Source organism: Nasonia vitripennis, unplaced genomic scaffold (assembly GCF_009193385.2).
Source record: "Nasonia vitripennis strain AsymCx unplaced genomic scaffold, Nvit_psr_1.1 unplaced0174, whole genome shotgun sequence".
NCBI classification, from domain to species: domain Eukaryota; kingdom Metazoa; phylum Arthropoda; class Insecta; order Hymenoptera; family Pteromalidae; genus Nasonia; species Nasonia vitripennis.
The window spans coordinates 134396-155304 of record NW_022279953.1 but is presented as its reverse complement, the minus strand read 5'-3'; the positions used below and the strand labels follow the sequence as shown (position 1 = coordinate 155304).

Sequence of the window (20909 nt, the reverse complement as noted above, 5' to 3'; positions counted from 1 at the left end):
ATATGTTGCCAGAAATCAAGATGATTGTACCACGTAAAGACGTCACAGACTTAGACGCCCTAGTTACGTTAGCGAGGGACGCCGAGAAGTTGGTTCACGATCGGGACAACTACAAGTCGCCACCTACACCGGAACGTAGCCTGCTACCGCATGTCGCCTATAAGGAAAAGCCGGCTACACCAACAGCCACCACTGCGAAAACTCCTAGCGTGAACGCTGTAACAGAACCCGTCGAACCAGCGAGCCCGCTCCAGAGCACGCTAGTCGCGACGGCAGTAAAGGAGGCCCTAGCCCAATTAGGCCTTGCGGGCATTGCTGCCTTTCAGCAGCAACCATCGCAACTACAGCCGAAAGCCATCACAGCGGGTAGAAATAACCCGAAGAACGGCAAGAAGTCGAAGCCGGAAAGTGTCTCTACCGTGACAGTTGAAGAGGTAGTAGAGGAGAAAACGAAACGAACGGTACGCAAACCGGATAGTGACCACAATAAAGACCAGAAGGCTCGTGGGCCATATAAGCCCCACGTTAAATGCTATGGTTGCAGTTGGCCACAACACGCAAAAAGTTCGTGCCCAGAATGCTCCCAGAAGTCGGGAAAAGACCAAGGGAAGAAGTGAGTCAGGCCAACACTTCTCCCGAGGCAACAACGGCCTCTAGCGAATCGCTCCATTTAAAGAGCGAGGACGCACTCATGCCGTTGAAGGCCGAAGATCCAAGTCCAGAGGATCACCGTCGCTGGTGGATACAGGTTGGAATTGCAGGGTTCAGAGTCCGCTCTTTGTTCGACTCTGGAGCTGCACGCACCGCCATTGGCCCGGTCGACATTCAGATTGCCTCGGCCTGTGGACAAACTATTACGCCCTATAAAGGACCAGGAGCGAAGCTCGCTAACGGCCAGTTAGTGCCGATTTATGGTCACGTCGACCTACCCTTTGACGTACAGGGTCGTCGAAAAGTACTGAAAGTCATGATCATGAGCGAACTTGATTCCTCCTGCATTTTAGGGACGGATTTCATCCGTGCATTTGGCGCCACGCTTAGACCTCGTCAGAATGTCCTAGAGATTGAGGGCACGTCGGAGACTATCCCTCTGGAGTTATCTAGTCTCACTGACGGCGAGAGTAATGCCCTGGCGGCCATTGGCCTAGTTGATGTTACGCCGCGGCAGCGTAACCATTTAAACGAACTGCTGGATAGGTGGCTACCAGAGAACGAACAACCACTTGGCTGCACTTCATTGATCATGCACGCCATTGATGTGGGTTCCGCTCGACCTATCAAGCAGAGGTACTACCCCGTGTCGAAGAAGATTGAGGAGGAGATGCATAAGCAAGTGTTGGAAATGCTAGAAGCAGGAACAATTCGACGGTCGAACAGTGAATGGTCGAGCCCCGTAGTCATGGTGCGAAAAGCCAATGGATCCTACCGGTTTTGCATAGACTACCGTAAACTCAACGCCGTTTCCAAGGCCAGTGCGTATCCGCTTCCATTCATGGACTCCATCCTTAGCAAATTGCAGAATGCTCGTTACATCTCGACGATCGACTTGAGTAGTGCCTACCACCAGATCCCCATGAAGGAGGAAGACATGCACCTCACGGCATTTACGGTGCCCGGACTTGGACTTTTTGAGTTCACCCGGCTTCCTTATGGCGTGGTTGGTGGCCCTGCGACGTTCCAACAGCTTAGCGATAAGATTATCGGACCTGAGTTGGAACCTCATGCTTTTTCGTACCTGGATGATATTATTATCACTACCGACACGTTCGAAGACCATTTACATTGGTTAGAAGTCGTACTCAAGCGGATCAGCGATGCTGGACTCACGATTAATTGGGAGAAAAGCAAATTCTGTTGCAGCGAGGTTAAGTACCTTGGGGTGATGGTAAATCGAGATGGCTTCCGTCCCGATCCGAATAAGGTTGCTCCAATTTTAGACTACCCGGCCCCCAAGAATCTAAAACAACTCCGCAGGTTCCTAGGGATGGTCTCTTGGTACAGGAAATTCCTGGACAATTTTGCGACACTCGCCGATCCTCTCACTCAGTTAACCAGGAAAGACGTGAGATATAACTGGGGCGAATCGCAGCAAGAAGCGTTCCTACAAATTAAAACGCTGATAGCTTCGGCTCCAATCCTACATAGTCCATCATTCGACGAAACTTTCACGATTCAGACGGATGCTAGTGACACCGGCCTGGGTGCAGTGTTGACTCAAGTCCATGATAGCGAAGAACGCGTGTTAAGCTTTGCGAGCCGCACCCTGTCAAAAGCCGAGAGAAATTACTCTGTCACTGAACGCGAATGGCTGTATTGTGGGCGATACGCAAATTTAGAGCCTATGTTGAGGGTTATCACTTCCAAGTTATTACCGACCACAGTAGTCTGAAGTGGCTGTGTAATATGCGTAACCCCAACGGTCGCTTAGCTAGGTGGGCTCTCGAATTGCAAGCCTATGATTTCGAGATTATCCATCGAAAGGGCTCATTACATTGCGTACCAGACGCCTTATCCCGAATGTACGAGGATGAAGACGAGAATACGCCCTTAGCCACCCTCGGTATAGGAGGAAAATTTACAGACGACCCATGGTATACTGACATGTGTGCCAAGGTAAGGGAAAACCCAACCGATCATCCAAACTGGAAGATTTCGGAGGGCAGACTGTATCATCTACGTCCTGATCCTCTCTTAGACGATATCCTAGACGAACAGGACGAATAGAAAATGGTTTTGCCACCAGAGAAGACCGTAGAAGCGATGCGGGAATCGCACTGCGAGCCCACAGCTGGTCACTTGGGCCGCCGCAAGACTTACGAGCGAATCGCACGATACTTCTACTGGAAGGGAATGTATAGAGATGTAAGTAACTTCGTTCGTACTTGCACGGTCTGCCAGCAGTGCAAGGTAGAACAAGCGTTACCCGCTGGGTTAATGGGTCAGAGAAGAGTCCCTGGACCCTGGGAAATTGTCGCCGCTGACATTATGGGTCCGTTCCCCCGGTCGACTCAAGGTTATCAATACATCCTCATCTTCTTAGATGTTTTCACGAAGTGGATCGAAGTCATCCCAATTCGCAAGGCGGATGGAAAAACGATCCGGAAAAACCTAAATGAACATGTTATTCTACGTTTCGGAGTGCCCGAGGCATTTTTATCTGACAACGGGACGGAATTTCGAAACAAGGCGTTAGCCCAATTTCTTAAAGAACTGAGGATACAACATCGAACTATCCCACCGTATCACGCTCAAGCCAACCCGGTAGAACGTGTCAATCGCACTTTCAAGACAATGATTACGACGTTTATCGAAGGTGAACACAGGTCCTGGGATAAACACATTCCCCAACTAATGTTTGCATACAACACGGATATCCAAGAGACCACAGGTGTTAGTCCGGCCTTTCTAAATTTTGGACGGCACTTAGAGCCACCCCACAACAGCCGCCGAGCAGAAGAGATTCTCAAGAAAGAAGAGGCAGAAGAGCAAGCCATCAAGGACTGGGAAGATAGAATGCAACGTTTGTTGGATCTGCAAGTCCGTACAGCGAGACACGCACAGAGAGCTTCTGAAAAACAAGCAACTTACTATAACGCGAGACGCAGACAATCCGAGTATCAGGTTGGTGACCTAGTCTGGAAGCGTAATCGCATCCTTTCGTCCGCTCTATTAGGCATAAATGCGAAGCTCGCGCCGAAGTTTGCTGGCCCATTCAGAATTACGGCCAAAATTGGACAAGATGTGTACACCCTCGAGAACGACAAAGGTGACAAGTTCGAAAAGATACATGTAGTCGATTTGAAGAAATATGAGGACGACGAAGACCCATCGAGCGACGAAGAACCAACAAACACCTTAACGACGACTGCGAATCCACAAGATGCTGCCCCGGCTTTGACTAATACGTCTGTAAACGTGGAAGCGCCACGTAAGCGAGGTAGACCGCGGAAGACGCGCATCGTTGTTAACCGTGCGATAACTAGAGGGGAGGAAAAAGCGCCGCGCAGCCGAGGAGGCCAAGGAAGCGCTTCAACAGCGCATCGAGGAGGGGACCCGCTTGGTTGAGGAGCTCAACCAAGCCTACGAGGACCGGCGACATCTCGGTCACCCTCCCCCCAAGCTCCTGGAAGAACTGCGACTCGCTAGGCTCAACCTAGCGCTGTTGAAGGGAGAAAAAGCACCGCAGTGCTACATCTGCGGCATGCTAGGTGTGGAGAGGGGCAGAGAATGCCCGAACGCCCGGAACCACGGGAATTTGCTGCGCCTCGCTCGTCAAGCGGCGGGAAGAAACACCCTAGAATAAGGGCCTAAGGCTCTTCAAAATTTTTTTTTTCTCTCTTTTCTTCTATATATATATATTTTTCTTTCTCTCCTACCCCCTTATTTATTTTTTTTTCTTTCTCATTCCCTCTAAATACAGTTTCCTTCAATAAATAAGTCTCTTCAAAAATTTTTCCGTCTCTCAATGTTAATTCATTTACCCTTCCTTACTAACCTTTTTATTGCATGCTGGCGAGTTTTATAGAGTGAGAGCTGGTACACCTGGCGGTTACCCAGCGTCTGGAGGGGGGGTGTATGACGGGCGATATTAGCACGTCATAAGCTCAGCATGCCGTGAGAAGAAAGACTTGTACTAAATCCACACTGTTACAGGTACCAGCGCTGGCAAGGCGGGGAGAGCCGCTGGACGACACGAGAGAGGCGGAGAGAGAGAGAAAATTCGGCGACACGCGACTGAGACGCGTGCCGCCAGATACGATCCGACCTTTGAACTGACTCCTCGCGAGGCGCTCAGTACTCTCGGGAGATAGCTAATAAGAGAGTGAAAGTTGAAGTGTGTGAGTGTGCGTGCGTATACGACATTGCGTCTCGTTACCGCATCCGGAACTGCACCGACGGGGTTCCGACTGCTGACAGTGAACATCAGGGCAATACCGGCTAACTGTAAGTGCCAGCTCTCTCTCTCTCACGCTACACTCGCTAGGGCTCTCCTTATCCTCCCTCGTACCTGCGACCTCGCTTGCTCGCATGCAAGCCCTGTATATAGTTTGTCAATAAACGCTGTGACAGTCCCTCAACAATCACGATAGTCGTTATTTTGCGTGTTCCTACGCGTACTCTTGTACCTCGCTCCATCACCGACCCAGCCGCCTCCGCGGGCTTGCGTCTCGCATATGTACGAGATCGCAGCATAACTGGCCTGGCCGGAACCTATTCAGCACTAGGTGCTATCCCGACGACTCTCTTTCTCGAGAGTAACGAGGTCTACGGACCTTGATTATAGCGGAGCTGGAAACTGAACAACTGCATCCAGCACACCGTTATAATTTTCAGAAATTTCAACAATTCTTTTCATAGAAACGCATTCTTCATAACAGTTTTCAATATTTATAAAATTACATAGCGTATATTCCTTCATAGTTAATTCATCGACAATAAATTCAATAATACGAATGTATCTATTAGTTACAGTAAGCGCAAAGGCATTATTTGATCTAATTAATTTTTTACGGCACGAAGTATACAGACAGCTGTCTTTAACCATTTTTTGGTACGATATACATCCTTCAGATAATCGCAATTCCCTAATCCACTTCTTTTTGGTTTGTCGATAGCGTCCAAAATATCTGCAAATTGTTAATTTAAGTGTTTTTACATTCTTTCTTATCCAAATAATGTATAAACTCATTAATTACAGCATCTTGTCGAGAGAGTATGGTCTTTTAATATCGTTTCGGCTTGCGCCATTGATACCGATCGACACTGCTGAATAACACCTTTTGCAGCATGAACTTTTTTTACTAATTTTCCGTTGGCATTCTCAATGCAATAGCCATTATGGCTCCATAATGGTCCCCAACTAAGAACACTGTGTACTATATGTAAGAGCTGATGCACATTATATGTCATAGATGCTTTCGTATAATAAAATTCTGTATAAGCAACAAATTTTTGTATAAATAATCAACATGTCTTAATTCAATCTGTGAGATTTGATTTCTATTAAGTATATGAAAATATTCTACTAGAAGAGAACAATGTTTAACATAAATTTGCATATGCGGAATTGCTGTAAGAGTTGGTAAGCTGTAGTAGAGAATCCAATTTTCAAATTCTCTTGCCTTCAACCAGCTTCTTTCCTTTATAGATCGTGATAACCTAGCAATTTGATTTGGTGCTTTGATTTTTAATACTAAATCATCATTTACATTTATTTCCTCTTTAGATAGTGAAAAGGGCATATTGTGTTTGTCAAACCAGTATTTTGCAAACTGTTCTGCAATACCTAGACAAATACAGTGCATGCTGTCTGGGACAAAACCCGAAATAATATTAAAAGAGCTTGGATCTGATTTGGCGGTTGGTTAGATCAGAAGCGTTTGAGTGAGGTGCGTTAGTAGTGTACAGTTTTAGAAAGTAGTAAACGGAGAAGAGGGAGAAGGAGGGATTCGGGAGAGAAAGGGAAAGGTGAAGAAAAAACAAGTCAAAAAATCTGAACTGGAGCGTCGAGGAGGGATAAAACAGAAGGAGAGAAAGGTGAGAGCGGCAAAGAGAGGTTAGGATAGAGTGGAGAAGGACGGAGATAGAGAAGGCATGAACTATAGCTACGAGCAGATAAACGAAGTGGTAATAGGGAAACAGAGGAACGACGGAAGCGGAGAGGAACAGGAATACGGAACCCCGCGGGGATTTGAATTTACACAGGAAAGAGGAGAGACAGGGAATAGACTGAAGGACACGCCGACGGGTAGAGGATCAAGAAGAGGAGGAAGAGGAAGGGGAAGGGGACTGAAACAACGAAGTTTATCGGAGAGCTTTGCAAAAGACATAAAAGAAGGAGGAAAGAGAAAGGAGAGGAGCCCAGCGGAGGACGAGGCAAAGAAGAGAGAAAAGGTCGAGGAAGGAGAAGAGAGAAGCCCGTTTGAGAAGAGTAACCTGACGCTGAGGACACCACCGAAGAAAGGAAACGAGAAAGAGATAGAAGACCGGGAAATGGAGAAATTGCAGGAAACCCTGAACAACATATGTGAAGGGATGAAAGAAGAGAGGAACGAGAGAAAAAGAATGATGGAGAAGTGGGAGGAAAAATGGAAAGAAAATGAGGAAAGGATAAAGGAAGCCCTGGAAGAATTCAAGAAGAAGATGGAAGAGGAGAGAGAGGAAAGTATAGAGATGGGAAAGAGAGCAGAGAAGGCGGCAGAGGAGGAAGGTAAAAGAAGGGAACAACTAAAGGAAGAAATGCTAGAGAAAATAAAAAACCTAGAGGAGAGATTTGAGGAGAGAATGCCGGAAAGAAGCAGAGAAGGACCAGAGCAAGATCGAAGGGAAAAGAGTGCAGAAGAGGAAGAAAGAGAAAAAAGGCAGATGGAAGAACTGGAGTGGAGAATAGAAGAGGGAGAGAGAGAGAGGAAGAGAAACAACGTGGTGATATCAGGAATCAGAGGAGAAGGATGGGACAAGGATAAGCTGAAGAGCTGGGTAAGAGACAAACTGAGAATAGAGATAGAATTCAAGAGAGTATGGACAATAAGAGGAAGAGCCAACAGCAAAATAGGAGCTCAGTGCAAAGACGGAGAAGAGAAAGAAAAACTGATGGGGATGAAGAGCGCGCTGAAAGGGACGGACGTGTTCATCGACCACGACACGACCTGGAGGGAGAGAAGGACGAGGGAGAAACTGAACGAGTTAGCAAAACAGTGGAAGAGAGAGGGTCACACAGTAAAAATAAGGAGAAACGGGCTCACAGTAGGAAATACTGAATATGTTTGGGCAGAGAGGAAGGGACAGCTTTTTCGAAGAGAGACAGGAAAAAGGGCAGAGGACAGAAGAGCAGAAGGACAACACAAGGGAGGAGACCAATGAGAGCATAAAGGTAGTAAGCTGGAACGTGGCAGGGATAAAAGGACTAGGAGAGGAGGGCTGGAGATACCTAAAAGTGTTCGATGTGATCTGCCTGCAGGAAACATGGATGGAAGATGGAGAAGGAGACAAGATAAAAAGAGGCTAAAAGGATACGAAATCGAGGTAAGAGAAGCAAAGAAGGGGGGTAGCAGAGGTAGGCTTAAAGGGGGTTTGCTAATGGCAGTAAGGACAGGGGGGAGCGGGGATAAGATAGAATGGATGAGAGGCAGGTCAGGAGAATGTATAGGGGCGAAGGTGAGGATAAAGGGGGAGGAATGGTGGATATGCACGACATACATGAGAGAAGAGAGGAAAAACAACTATGAAGAGATGGAGGAATTAGTAGAGAGGGCAGGGGGGGACAAAATTTTGTGGTGTGGTGATCTAAACGCTAGAACAGGAATAGAAGGGGGCGGTTTCGATGAGGAGGGCAACGAGGAAAAAAGAGAGTCGAAAGATAAGATAAAAAATAGAGAGGGCGAAGAACTGTTAAATAGGATCAAAGAGATGGGGCTCAGCATACTAAATGGCAACATAGAAGGGGACGAAGAAGGGGAAATCACATACGTGGGAGGGATGGGGTGCTCGGTGATTGACTATGGAATAACGAATGAGGAAGGGAGGAATAGGGTGAAGCAAATGAGGGTAGTAGACAGAATGGAGTCGGACCACGAGGCGCTAGAGGTCGACCTCGAATCGGGAAGGAGAAAGGAAAGGCAACGGAGGGAGGAAACAGTGAAGGTCTCATGGTCAGAAAGGGCAATCGAAGAATATAGAAGATGGATAGTTAGAGGGGGGGCCGCGAGGACGTGGGGGGAGATCAAAGTGAAGGTAGGGAACGCGCTACAATTCAAGAAAGGGAAACCAGGAAGAAGAGAGGAGGGAAAGTGGTGGGATGAGGAGTGCAGGAGAAAGAAAGCAGAAATGAGAAAGGCAAAAAAAGAGGTAGGAAAAGGGAGGAACAGCATGGAGAAATATAGGCAGGTCAAAAGAGAGCTAAGAAACCTATGCAGGAGAAAAAAAGAGGAGGGCCTAAAGTCAGAGATAAAAGAGGCAAAGGAAGATAGAACGGGCAAGAAATTCTGGGACATGGTCAAAAAGAGAAGGAAGAGAAGAAGGGAGGAAATAGACAAGAGCATAAGAGATGAAAAATGGTTAGAGCACTTTAAAGGGCAACTGGGGGAGAAAGTAGGACGGCAGGACGAAGAAAGGGGAGCGATACTAGAAACGGGCAGTGAGAACGAGGGCGGAGAGGGAGAGATAGAAGTGGACGAGGTGAGAAAGATCATAAGAAAAATGAAGGAGAGAAAGGCACCTGGAGACGACGGAATTCAAAACGAGGCATGGAAACACGGAGAAGATCTAATGCTGGAAGAGTTAACGGAGATTATGGGGAAGATATGGGACGGAGAAGGCTTTCCAGAGGAATGGAAGAAAGGGACAGTGAAACCGATATACAAAAAAGGAGAGAAAGGAGACTGCGGGAACTATAGAGGAATCACACTAATGGACACAGGATATAAAATCTATGCGGAGCTTTTAAGAGGGAGAATAGAAGCAAAACTAGAAAAAGAGGGAAGACTAAGCGACACACAGATGGGATTTAGGAGAGGGAGAGGCACGACGGACGCGATATACGTGGTGAGCATGGCGGTGGAGCAGGAGCTGAAGAAAAAAGGAGGAAAAGTGTACGCATGCTTCGCAGATATGAAAGCGGCATTCGACAAGATAGAAAGGGGAGAGATCTGGAGAATGATGAGGAAACTGGGAGTGAACGAAAAAACCAGAGAAAGGGTAATGGAGATTTATGATAGGACAGAATGTGAGGTGAAGGTAGGAGAAAGGAAGATAGGAAGCTTTGAGACACAGAAAGGAGTGAGACAAGGATGCCCACTAAGTCCACTACTTTTCAATGTAGCAATGGCAGACGTGGAAGAGGAACTGAGTAAAGTACAGGAGGGAGGAGTGATACTAGGAAGAAAGAAGATATGGTCGATTTCGTACGCAGATGACGTGGTGCTACTAGCAACAAACGCGACAGGGCTAAGACAGATGATGAGAAGATTCCAGAAAATTATAGAGAAGAAAGGGCTGGAGCTGAATGCGGAAAAAACGAAGGTGATGATATTCAGAAACGGAGGGAGAAGGGGGAGAGAGGAGAGATTTGAATGGAAAGAAAAAGAAATAGAAGTGGTGAAGAAATTCGAGTACCTGGGATACACAATGAAAGAAAACGGAAAAGAGGATGAACAGATAAAGAAAATGAAAGAAAAGGCAACAGCTTTACTAGGCACAGTATGGGGGATAGGAGAACAGATATGTAAGGAGAACTGGAAAACCAGGATGAAGCTATTCGAGGCACTAGTGCAAAGTGTGATGGAGTACGGAGCAGAGATTTGGTGTTGGAAAGGCCAGGAGGAGTTGGAAAAGGTGCAGAGGAGATACATGAAGTGGATACTGAAGCTAGAGAGGACAACTCCAGCGCATATACTACACTGGGAAACGAAGAGATTCAAGCTGGAAACGAGAGCAAGGAAAAGGGCCATAAGATATGAGAGGAAACTGAGCAAAGCGAGCGAAGGCACGCTACTAGGAGAGTGCTGGAGAATACTAAGAAGAGAGGGGGAGAGAAAAGAGAGGAGCGGAAGAGAGAAGGAGCAGCGGAAGAAAGAGATGGAGAAATGCGGGTTATCCCTGACAGAATATATCAGAAGAGTGGAAGCAGGAGAGGAAGTAGAAGAGGAGATTGAGAGGATAAACAAGGACACACAATGGCAAAGGTGGAGAGAGGAGATAAGGGACTCAAAATTCGCGGGGGAGACCAAAGAACTGCTAAAAGAAATAGGAGATACCCCACAACATATGACGGACACAGGAGAACACAGAAGGGGATCATTAGGAATAATAGCAAGATTTAGACTGGGGAGTGAAACGAGGAGCAACAAATACTGGAGAAGCGAAGAAGACAGGAGGTGCAGAATGTGCGGAAAAGAAGAGGAGACACTAAAACATGTAATAGAGAGGTGCGAGGACACAAAGATACCAGGAGCGGATTGGAAAAAAGTTTGCGGAGGAGAGAAAACACAGATAGGGTATCTAAACGGAATAATATGGAAAAGGAAAAATAGAGAGGAAAGAACTGAAATATAGGGAAGAAAGGAGTCACAGGAGAAGAAGGAGGATTGAGTGAAGAAAAATAGAGAGAAGAGAAGAAAATAATAAAGAAAAAACAAAAAAAAAAAGTGATTTAAATATATATTACTAAGCTGTACACTACGACGCAATAGTTTATAGTTTTTCATTGTAAAATATTGTAAATACTAATGTATAAACAATAAACGATTCTATTCTATTAAAAGAGCTTAAATTAATTAAAATTGATGGCTTCTTAATTCCAAAAACAGGATGAGTAGAGTTTCTACTTAACTGCATATTTTGTAAGGTATCTATTTCTGTCCTATTTAATGGCGCTTCGTCAAGTAACACATATTTAATGGCTCCACCTCTATTACTGCGAATATATACGCCTGAATGCAGACACCACAGACATCCAAAATATGCGTTATATTGCACCATTCCTAACATTGAAGATCTCGCAACCGAATCTACACAATAACATATTGCGTGGATGTAGAATCGATTTTCTAAACCATTAATATGACACATAATTCCATCTTTAGCTAACTGATTTATATAAGAAATGTACGGCTTTAAGAAAATGTTCATATCAGGTTTATCTTTGCCAAACCACATTCCACACGTGATTGGTTTGTTATATCTTACGCGAAAGGGTATTTCATTAACAACCATTTGTATAGGCCACATAGAGAATTTTGAATTTTTGAATACAGGTGAACCATCGGTATTAAATGTTGTTGTTAATGAATTCATGATTTTATCTATAGGTAGCATGCGTATAAACTGTTTATACAAAATACCATCAGTTAAATCTGAAAAGTTTTCTGAATTTCTTAATCTTCTATAAAAAATAGATTGAAAATGGCAAAATAATGATTATACGTAGGATCTTTTAAAAGAATTGTCTTATCACAAAATTGACACGTAACTTCATAATTAGATTGTCGTTCAAATTGCTTTACGTATTTTTTACAATCAGGGCAAACGGCATGGAAGTCTATACCATTTTCAGCATTAAATATTTTATCAATCAAATAGCGAGTATCAGGTAGTATTTTTTGACCAAGAAAACAATTGATCATTTTACATAAATCAGCTATTCCGCTTTGACATAAGTTAAACGACATTCCGAATTTTAAAATAGCGAGTAGCACTTCTGGTTTACTTACAGCTAAACCATAAATGTTTTCGTGCGCTTCATCACTATTTAATTCTCGTTGCAAATTTTCGAAATTCATGTTATCTTCAATCAGATGCAATTCATTGTTGTAAATCCATTCTTCATTGGCATCAAAATATTCATTTTCATCATCCTCATCTTCTTCCTGGAATTCTTGTAAATTTTCACGTATCCATGAGTTCTGAAAATCACATTTATCATTAAACTTTATGTAATTGCATTATGCATTTCTTAAGTATAATAAGTAATTGTTCACTTTGTAACAATAAAGCGCATAAACTAGACTGTGTGTGTTTAAAATCTTTTGTATCAAACAAAAAATTAACCCAAAATCAGTATCACTATGCAACGCATGGCACAATGTAAAAATATGTAAGACTACTTGAAATAGATACCGGTAGCTGATATTCTCAACTCAGTGTTCAAGTCAGTCACAGGCACTACTATTGTCATTATGGTGAAATATGCAGTGCATTAATATAAAATGTATAATTTTTTGAGTAGATATTTCTTTAAGAGGATGAATACACCTTATTTGTCAAAAAATGAAAAATTCAATTTTATGTTAATATTTTTTTTAAGTTGTTTAAAAAATGAATAAAACTACTGAATATATTCAGATACAATGTAAAAAACATAAAACAATGTTTATATGTGCCAAAAATCAGAATTTCCATTTTTCAGCTACCGCAGACTTACTTATGATTTGGGCTTTGAAGGGCACTTTTATACTGATAGATATGCTTAAAACACATATAGTTTCCAGATAAATGTGCGATTTTCCAAAAAAATTTATTTAAAAAAGTTGTCTGAAAATAATCAACAAAAATTGTTTAAATAATTTAATAAATGACAAATTTTATATTAATTTCCAGACAACTTTCCAGTGATTAATCATAATATTCACATTGGTGCCCGGATGAAAATTAAAAATATATCATTTAAAATGAATTAAACATTAAATATTGTTTTATTATTGTTAATGAAATGTGCATGCAAAAGATCAGATCTTTACGTATATTAGTTTCTATGAGAGCAAGAACAAAATTTGTAAAACAGGCGTCGTATTTAAAATCTTTTGTAACTTTTAAAAGCGAAAATTCTTGTGAATGCATTGGGAAAAAAGCAAAGTTATTATAACTTTCTACGTGTAAAAATAGACTAGAACCCAGAAATACAACTGGCTAGAGTTATTAGATCCTCTGAAATAACCCTTATAATAAATTTGACCCACCAAATCCAAAATTCTCATAGGCCTCGAGCGCAAAATTACAACTGGGACATTCAAGTTTATTTTTAGTTGCTGATATTAGTTTAACGTTATTAAACTAGCTAATTCGGTAGCTTATTTTTCTACCAGGGTACGATAGTTTTTAAATGAAAGCCAAAACAAAATTGTAAAACAAACATCCTACCAAGACAGACAAGTAAAAAATGTTACCGTAGCCTGTTTCTACACAATTTTACAAGTGTTTGGGCAAACAATTAGATGTATAACTTTACGCACTGCATGTAACAACATAAAACAGGTATAGTAACAATAAGGATAGGTACAAATAAGATTTTAAAAATAAATTAATTATTATTAGCATACCTGTTCCGATGATGATGTTGACACCTGAGGTGAATGATTATTGCCAATGTCAACAGTTTCATCATGTGGTATGTTATTAGAGAATTCACGAAGTTCATTTTCTGTGGATGTTGATGCATTTGAATTTTGGTAACTGGAGCTCTGAACATCTTCTACGGATGAATGTACATGGAAGCTATCCTCATTGCTAGTGTTTGTTGAATCACTATCACTGCGACGAATTAATTCCTACACAAAATGAAGTACAAATTAATTTCTTTTTCTTTAAAATAACTACCACTTTTAAATTTTAATATGTATATATATATATATATATATATATATATATATATATATATATATACACATAAATATATACACAAGAAAATGATCATTATATAAAAAAATTCTATGAGAAAGTAAAACAGTAAACGTTCATGAAATTTTTTGTTTTATAAAAAATTGCAGGCTAATTTACAAAAACAATGAGTTATTTTAGAAAGTAAATGCTTACCCGCCAATGTTGATCGAATTCTTCGTCTGATGTATTATCAGAGTCTACTCTGTTTAACCTTAAACGATATTCTGTCGTTCTTGGCACGTTTTCTGATGGAACTTCAATATATCTACCGTAATCCATTGAAATAATATGGCATTATGTTGTTGATTAACAACTAAAACTTTGTTTGTCTGATGTATTTATTTTTAATGCACACAAAACATGTACACTTATAAAGCAAACAGCATCAGCAACAGTTTGATATATACATATATAGCTGTGTGTACATACTGTAGCATCGCTTTTTCCCGCGTTCCCAGTCCATGCCTAGTCCCACTTCCTTACGTCTCTTGTAAAAACAAGTAAGTTCGTTTGGTCTTGAGACGAAACGAACTTACCAGATAAAACTAAGTGTTGTAGAAACAAGTAAGTTCGTTGTGTCTAAAGACGAAACGAACTTACCAGATAAAAGTACGTATATGTATATATAGATATATGGTCGAAGGGTATACATGTAGTATATCGTTTCTGCTCTACATAAAAAAAAATATATCGTTTCTGCTCTTCCCACGGTTTTGCCAATGTCGCAAATTTTGCAAGCCATTAAAACACGTGTGCCTTTTCCTTTGCAAAGAGATATAAATCTAAGAAGCCACAACTATTTACAAAAACTCATTATTTATAGTAGTATATCGTTTTTGCTTCTCGCCAATGTCGCGTATTTTTCCAGCCATCAACACGTGTGCCTTTTTCTGTGTAACGAGATATAAATCACAATTATTTACAAAAAAGACGTTATTTTTGAGATGCATAAGATTGTGAAGGAAAAGAACGGTTCTTCAACAAGTTTCTAAAGTAAGTATGTGGCCTAATAATAAACCCTGTTAAAAAAATATATGTAAAATTTTACATCAAATTTCACATCAAATGATATGTAATGATTTTGGACTAATTTATGTGAAATTGTACGTAAAATTTTATGTGAAATTTCATTTTCAAAATTAAAGGAGTTCTACTATTTTTTAGGACGTTTTTTATTATTTTTTTCCGATACAGTGTTTATGATAGTACATTTAGAGACATTTTTTTTTGTTTAGATTTTTTGAATAAAAATGTGTAGTTTCCGCATCTGAAAAAGGTTGCATTAGCCCTATTTAATAGACCAAAAAAATGCAAAAAACATACATACGGTTCATAAAATATGGTGTGCACCAAGCCCTGTTAAAAATAAATACATATTTTTTGTATGTACCTTTAGAACGTACTAAAAACATGTAATTTGCCTGGTAATACGTATTAAAAATATGTACTGATTTGGGACTGACTATTTAAAATATATTAAATATAAATATAAGTATTTGATGTGGCCATAAATGGTGTTATTATCCTTATATGGTACTTCCAATATGGTACTTACAATACGTACTAAAGATACACACAAAAAATATGTATTTATTTTTAACAGGGAGGACTTTTTGAAGTCGACAGAATATTTCAGTATTCGCCTTCGACTCGTGCTACAATCTACACATCAGGTCTAAAAATAGCCCACTTTACACCCTTCGTATACAATATACTATTACCTTTCAGCATATTAGGCGTTGCCATCTAATGATAAGCAACGGGAGTTCCTAGGACAAGGAATCAAACGGTTTTCATTAATATGGATTTATTTCATTTTTTTATCATTAAATGTTATTTAATTAATAATATAGTTTCACTTGAAGTTTTTATTATATAATATACATACAAAAATATTATTACGAAATATTATACATATACTATAACGGGGTGAAGTTTTCGGCAGCAATCGCGCAGACGTTAGCTGCGTGCAATGCAACTGCTGTCGAGTGAATCACCTCGCAATAATCGAGACGAAGTCTCGTTTCCTCGGGATGTTCTCGAGGTTCGCAGTGAACCGGCCAAGGTCGAGTGTGGCTAGCTGGGCAAGCGGGTCCGCAGAAATGAGTAACTCTGAACTCAATCATTAGATTTAAGAGAAAATGAATATATATTGTCTGCACTCAGAATAAAGTACACGAGCACACACGCGTGTGTGCGAGACGCAGATGGACGGCGTATTCAGAGATCGGGAGAGAGTTAGTGAGAGAGAGAGAGAGAGAGAGAGAGAGAGAGAGAGAGAGAGAGAGAGAGAGAGAGAGAGAGAGAGAGAAGTAGAGAGCTGATACTTACGGTTCGTATTTCTCGCTCGTTCTCGGGAATGCTCGAGCCCAGCACGTCTCCTTCGCAGGCGAGTCGGCGTAGTCGCAGATAGAACGTAATCAAGGCGATGTCGCCCGAAGAGGCCTCGAAGATAGCCGTGATCTCGTGATACAATACACCGGTCATACACACACTCGAATCGATAATAAAAAGATTAATCTCCGGATAGCGCGATCTAGCGAAAGTGCGATATGCTCGATTAGCTAGCCTGAACGGATCTGTCGCGCGCGTTCTAAGTCTCGCGCGCGAAGCTCTCGCTCTCTCTCCCCCCACTCACCGTCGCGGTGTGCTCCCTCTCGTTACTCTGCGGCTGCTCACCTGTAACATGTAATTGATTTACATTAAATAATACAATGATTGTATGCTGGGGAGGTTATGACGAGTTAACAACGTTCCTCGTCATAATACATATTATAAAAACAATTACATATTTTACATAATTCACCCATTACTTTACATTACTTTACATAACATTACAATCGTAGATACATTACAAAATGCGCAAATAATATATATATATATATATATATATATATATATATATATATATATATATATATATATATATATATATATACAGGGTGAACCATTTTAATCTATTATGGGAAATATCTCAGATTTATGGTTGGATACAGAAAAATGTTTTAGACAAAAGTTGTAGAGGTCAAAGGGGGTCAACTTTTGGTACCAACAACTTTGACCTTGAACTTGTTTTTGAAGGTCATTTCAAGGTCAAGATCATTTTTTTAAATAGGAAGACCTACTTTTGACTCCGGATTTGAAAAGTGCAGAAAATTTTACGTTCAAAATGATATTTTGAACAAGGTCACGGAAGGTCATATGAAGGTAAAATTTACGAAAATTGTTAAATAATGTGTGTTAGCTCGGAATAACGATTGGAAACATCAAAATGTCTTTAAAAAACGTTGTCATGGGTGGAGAATTTCACTTTCTGGTTGCAATAACCTTGACCTTGAATTTGGTTCTCTAGGTTATGTCAAGGTCAAAGTGATTTTTCAGGCGAGAACCCCTGCTTTTGATCTCCGATTTGGTAAAAATAAGAGAATGTCCGTTGGAAATGCTAATCAAGGTCATGGTAAGGTCGTGTCAAGGCCAATTTACTGTGCACTTTAAAAGTTAAAATTAAATATTTGAAGGTCAAAAGACATCAAAGACCTTGAACATCTGTCTAATTTTGAGGTAAAATTAGCCTAAAAAAATTACATGTAATCCATTTATTTTTTCAAGACAAATCTTTCTCACTTTTATTTATTTATTTATTTATTAACCAGACAAAAAATTACATATTATTTACATAATAGTAAAATTCCCGCAGAGGTAAACGCAGTTACCTGTTCGCGAGGCCGGTATACTTACTAACTATAGTTCCTTATAACTAAAATAAAAATCTATTTCAAGATATGTAGTACCTAACTTACACTTTAACAGTTTTACAATATGAAAGATTGATTAATAACATTTTAATAAAATTTGTATACAGAATACATAGCAATTTATAAATACATTATCAATATTTCTTATTAATTTTATAAAAAAGAAGAATTTTTTTTTTTTACATGTGAAACTTAACCCATTCTCTTAGTTTATAAGTATAATTCTTAGAGCATAAAGTTTTTAGGTTATTTGGCAGATCATTATAAACTCCTATGGCTTTAATATAACTATTCTTATTACTTATAGTCTTAAGTCTCCTACGTATCTGAATACTTTTATTCCTAGTTTTGCTTTCTGAATTTAAAAATTTAACTTTTAATGTGTTGTAGTGGTATATTAGTGATTGATATGCAAATAGTTGCCCAATACTCAATGGATTATCCCTGAACAAAATTATTTTTGTTTATGATTTTCAAAATTCTGTTTTGTAGCCTTTGTAATAGATTGGTAGCAATAGAATAAGCACCACCCCAAGCTATTCTACCATAATTTATAACACTATGAAAAAATGCATAATATATCATTTTTAAAGTTTTAATTTGCATAAATCTATTAATCTTTCTAAAAATAAATACCATATATTTCAACTTATTTATTAAATACTGTATATGATTTATCCATTTCATATTATAATCAAAAATAATTCCTAAGTACTTGGTATTTTCAACTCTTTTGATGTCTTTGCCATCAATTTGTATTAAAAAATCTTTAGGTACGCTGTCAGAGTAGTTCCCGATAGTCATACAAACTGTTTTGTCAATGTTTAGTGATAGCTTATTTAGTTAGAGGGCCAGTTAGATACTTTATACCGGTAGTTAGTCATTTTTTTCTCTACTCCTGTCCAAGAACTATCCGTCGAAATAATTGCTGTATCATCCGCATATGATATTATTGAATTTGCAGGCATATTTTGCAAGAGATCATTAACATATATAATAAAAAATAGTGGACCTAAGATAGTACCTTGTAGTACACCCGTAGTAATTGTTTTGGATTCGCTTATACAGTCATTAATTTTTACTCTTTGATTTCTACCTTCCAGATAACTTGTTATAAGTTTGTGTGCCGTGCCTCTGATTCCATAATTGTAAAGTTTATCAAGTAGTATCTTATGATCTACTGTATCAAAAGCTTTCGCAAGATCGAGAAAAGTGATTGCAATCGGGGTACTATTGTCTAATTTCTCATAAATAATCTTGGTTATTTCTACCAGAGCATCTTTCGCACCTCTATTTTTAACGAAACACTTGGTATTTTACATTTTTTTAAAGATAGAAAATCAGCCAAGTACCTATGACTTTCTCAAAGCTTTTTACTTCCTATTTTTAGCGTTATCCAGAAACAACGACGTGGACGTAATAGGATTATGTTTCCTTTGGGGTGCTTTATTACAGTGAGTTTCCCTTGCCTCTCACTGGGGTGCTCGTTTAACGTGAGTCCCCTTGCCTCTCACTGGGGTGCTTGTTTAACGTGAGTCCCCTAGCCTCTCACTGGGGTGATTGTTTAACGTGAAAGAATGTGGGTACAATTGGATGGTGCACCACCACATTTTGCACAGACTGTAAGAACCTTTCTTAACAAACGGTACCCAAACCAATGGATTGGACGTGGAAGTCCAGTTGCATGGCCTCCTATCTCGCCTGACCTAACTTCACCTGACTTTTACCTTTGGGGATATTTGAAAAACACTTGTTACGAACAGCAACCAACGACACGAGAAGACATGATGGAACGCATACGAACAGCTTGTGCAGAAATTCCAAGAAATGTCTTGCTTTCCACGGTAAGACATTTTTTGAGAAGAATTCAACTTTGTATCGACGTAAACGGTCGTCAGTTTGAGCACATACTCAATGATTAGAAGTGGGAGGCAAGGGGACTCACGTTAAACAATCACCCCAGTGAGAGGCAAGGGGACTCACGTTAAACAAGCACCCCAGTGAGAGGCAAGGGGACTCACGTTTCCAACCGTTATTCCGAGCTAACACACATTATTTAACAATTTTCGTAAATTTGACCTTCATATGACCTTCCGTGACCTTGTTCAAAATATCATTTTGAACGTAAAATTCTCTGCACTTTTCAAATCCGGAGTCAAAAGTAGGTCTTCCTATTTAAAAAAATGATCTTGACCTTGAAATGACCTCCAAAAACAAGTTCAAGGTCAAAGTTGATAGTACCAAAAGTTGACTCACTTTGACCTCTACAACTTTTGTCTAAAACATTTTTCTGTATCCAACCATAAATCTGAGATATTTCCCATAATAGATTAAAATGGTCCACCCTGTATATGTGGTATCACAAAAAGACACGAAAAATCAGATAATTTTTCAGGATTAGTTACTATTAAATAATTGTTGGTCGAAAATCAAAGTTGAATATAGGGTTACGATAAATTACAACAATTAATAAATAATTATTATCAACTATTTTTTGGAATTAGGAGTTCACTTTATTTTGGAAGCTCATGCAGTGCGCATGCGTCTAAGCCAGAAGTCTAAACGTTGTCGAGGTTAGGGCGCGACACGTGCGCTGTTCAAAATCCAGTGTTATCTATAAGCAAATCATATAACGTCTAGCTTGGCTTCACAAGATCCGGTCATGACTTTTTTATATACGGATGAGAGCTTAAATTTAAATGTGAGATAAAACAATTTATAGCACTGGGTGACTTAAATCCGCATTTCAAACAATCTTTTTCGTGTCGTATCTAGTCTTTTTTGGCGCTGTGCTAACCTCCCGGTGCCAGAAACGACTACTTACGACACGGAAAAGCGTGTCCTATCAGATTTAAGGCAGGCACTGCTTTAAAATATTGTACGATACGCGTGTCTTGTGACATTTTCTGTCACGGCGCTTGACTCGCCGTGCTAGAAAATACCGCATACGACACTTGTATCGTAATGTACTATTACTGGTTTCAATCTTCAACTATTATT

General features: G+C 40.2%; 3 protein-coding genes across 3 annotated transcripts; 2 read left to right on the top strand and 1 right to left on the bottom strand.

Annotated features, from left to right (window-relative positions):
* The first annotated feature begins 6594 nt into the window (after positions 1–6594).
* Positions 6595–7863, top strand: LOC116418320 (trichohyalin-like). Its single transcript, XM_031933389.1, has one exon. It carries the CDS (start codon positions 6595–6597, stop codon positions 7861–7863), a length of 1269 nt encoding a protein of 422 aa, XP_031789249.1.
* A 4010-nt stretch (positions 7864–11873) lies between these two features.
* LOC100679960 lies at positions 11874–14562 on the bottom strand. The gene is made up of 3 exons (XM_031933388.2): positions 14308–14562; positions 13815–14042; positions 11874–12401 (listed from the first exon to the last, which is right to left on the bottom strand). The coding sequence occupies exons 1-3, from the start codon at positions 14431–14433 to the stop codon at positions 11874–11876; spliced, it is 882 nt and encodes a 293-aa protein (XP_031789248.1). The 5' UTR covers positions 14434–14562.
* Positions 14563–19486: 4924 nt separating this feature from the next.
* Positions 19487–19831, top strand: LOC116418318. The gene has a single exon (XM_031933387.1). The coding sequence runs from the start codon at positions 19487–19489 to the stop codon at positions 19829–19831; it is 345 nt and encodes a 114-aa protein (XP_031789247.1).
* The last annotated feature ends 1078 nt before the right edge of the window (positions 19832–20909 follow it).

Bases quoted from the DNA above. Each gene is read 5' to 3' on its own strand.
- LOC116418320 (XM_031933389.1), top strand. From the start codon at position 6,595: ATGAACTATAGCTACGAGCAGATAAACGAAGTGGTAATAGGGAAACAG.
- LOC100679960 (XM_031933388.2), bottom strand. From the start codon at position 14,433: ATGGATTACGGTAGATATATTGAAGTTCCATCAGAAAACGTGCCAAGA. The intron at 14,043-14,307 runs GTAAGCATTTAC...CATTTTGTGTAG, and splicing joins AATTCGATCAACATTGGCGG to GAATTAATTCGTCGCAGTGA. The intron at 12,402-13,814 runs GTATGCTAATAA...TGTGATTTTCAG, and splicing joins CAACATCATCATCGGAACAG to AACTCATGGATACGTGAAAA.
- LOC116418318 (XM_031933387.1), top strand. From the start codon at position 19,487: ATGTGGGTACAATTGGATGGTGCACCACCACATTTTGCACAGACTGTA.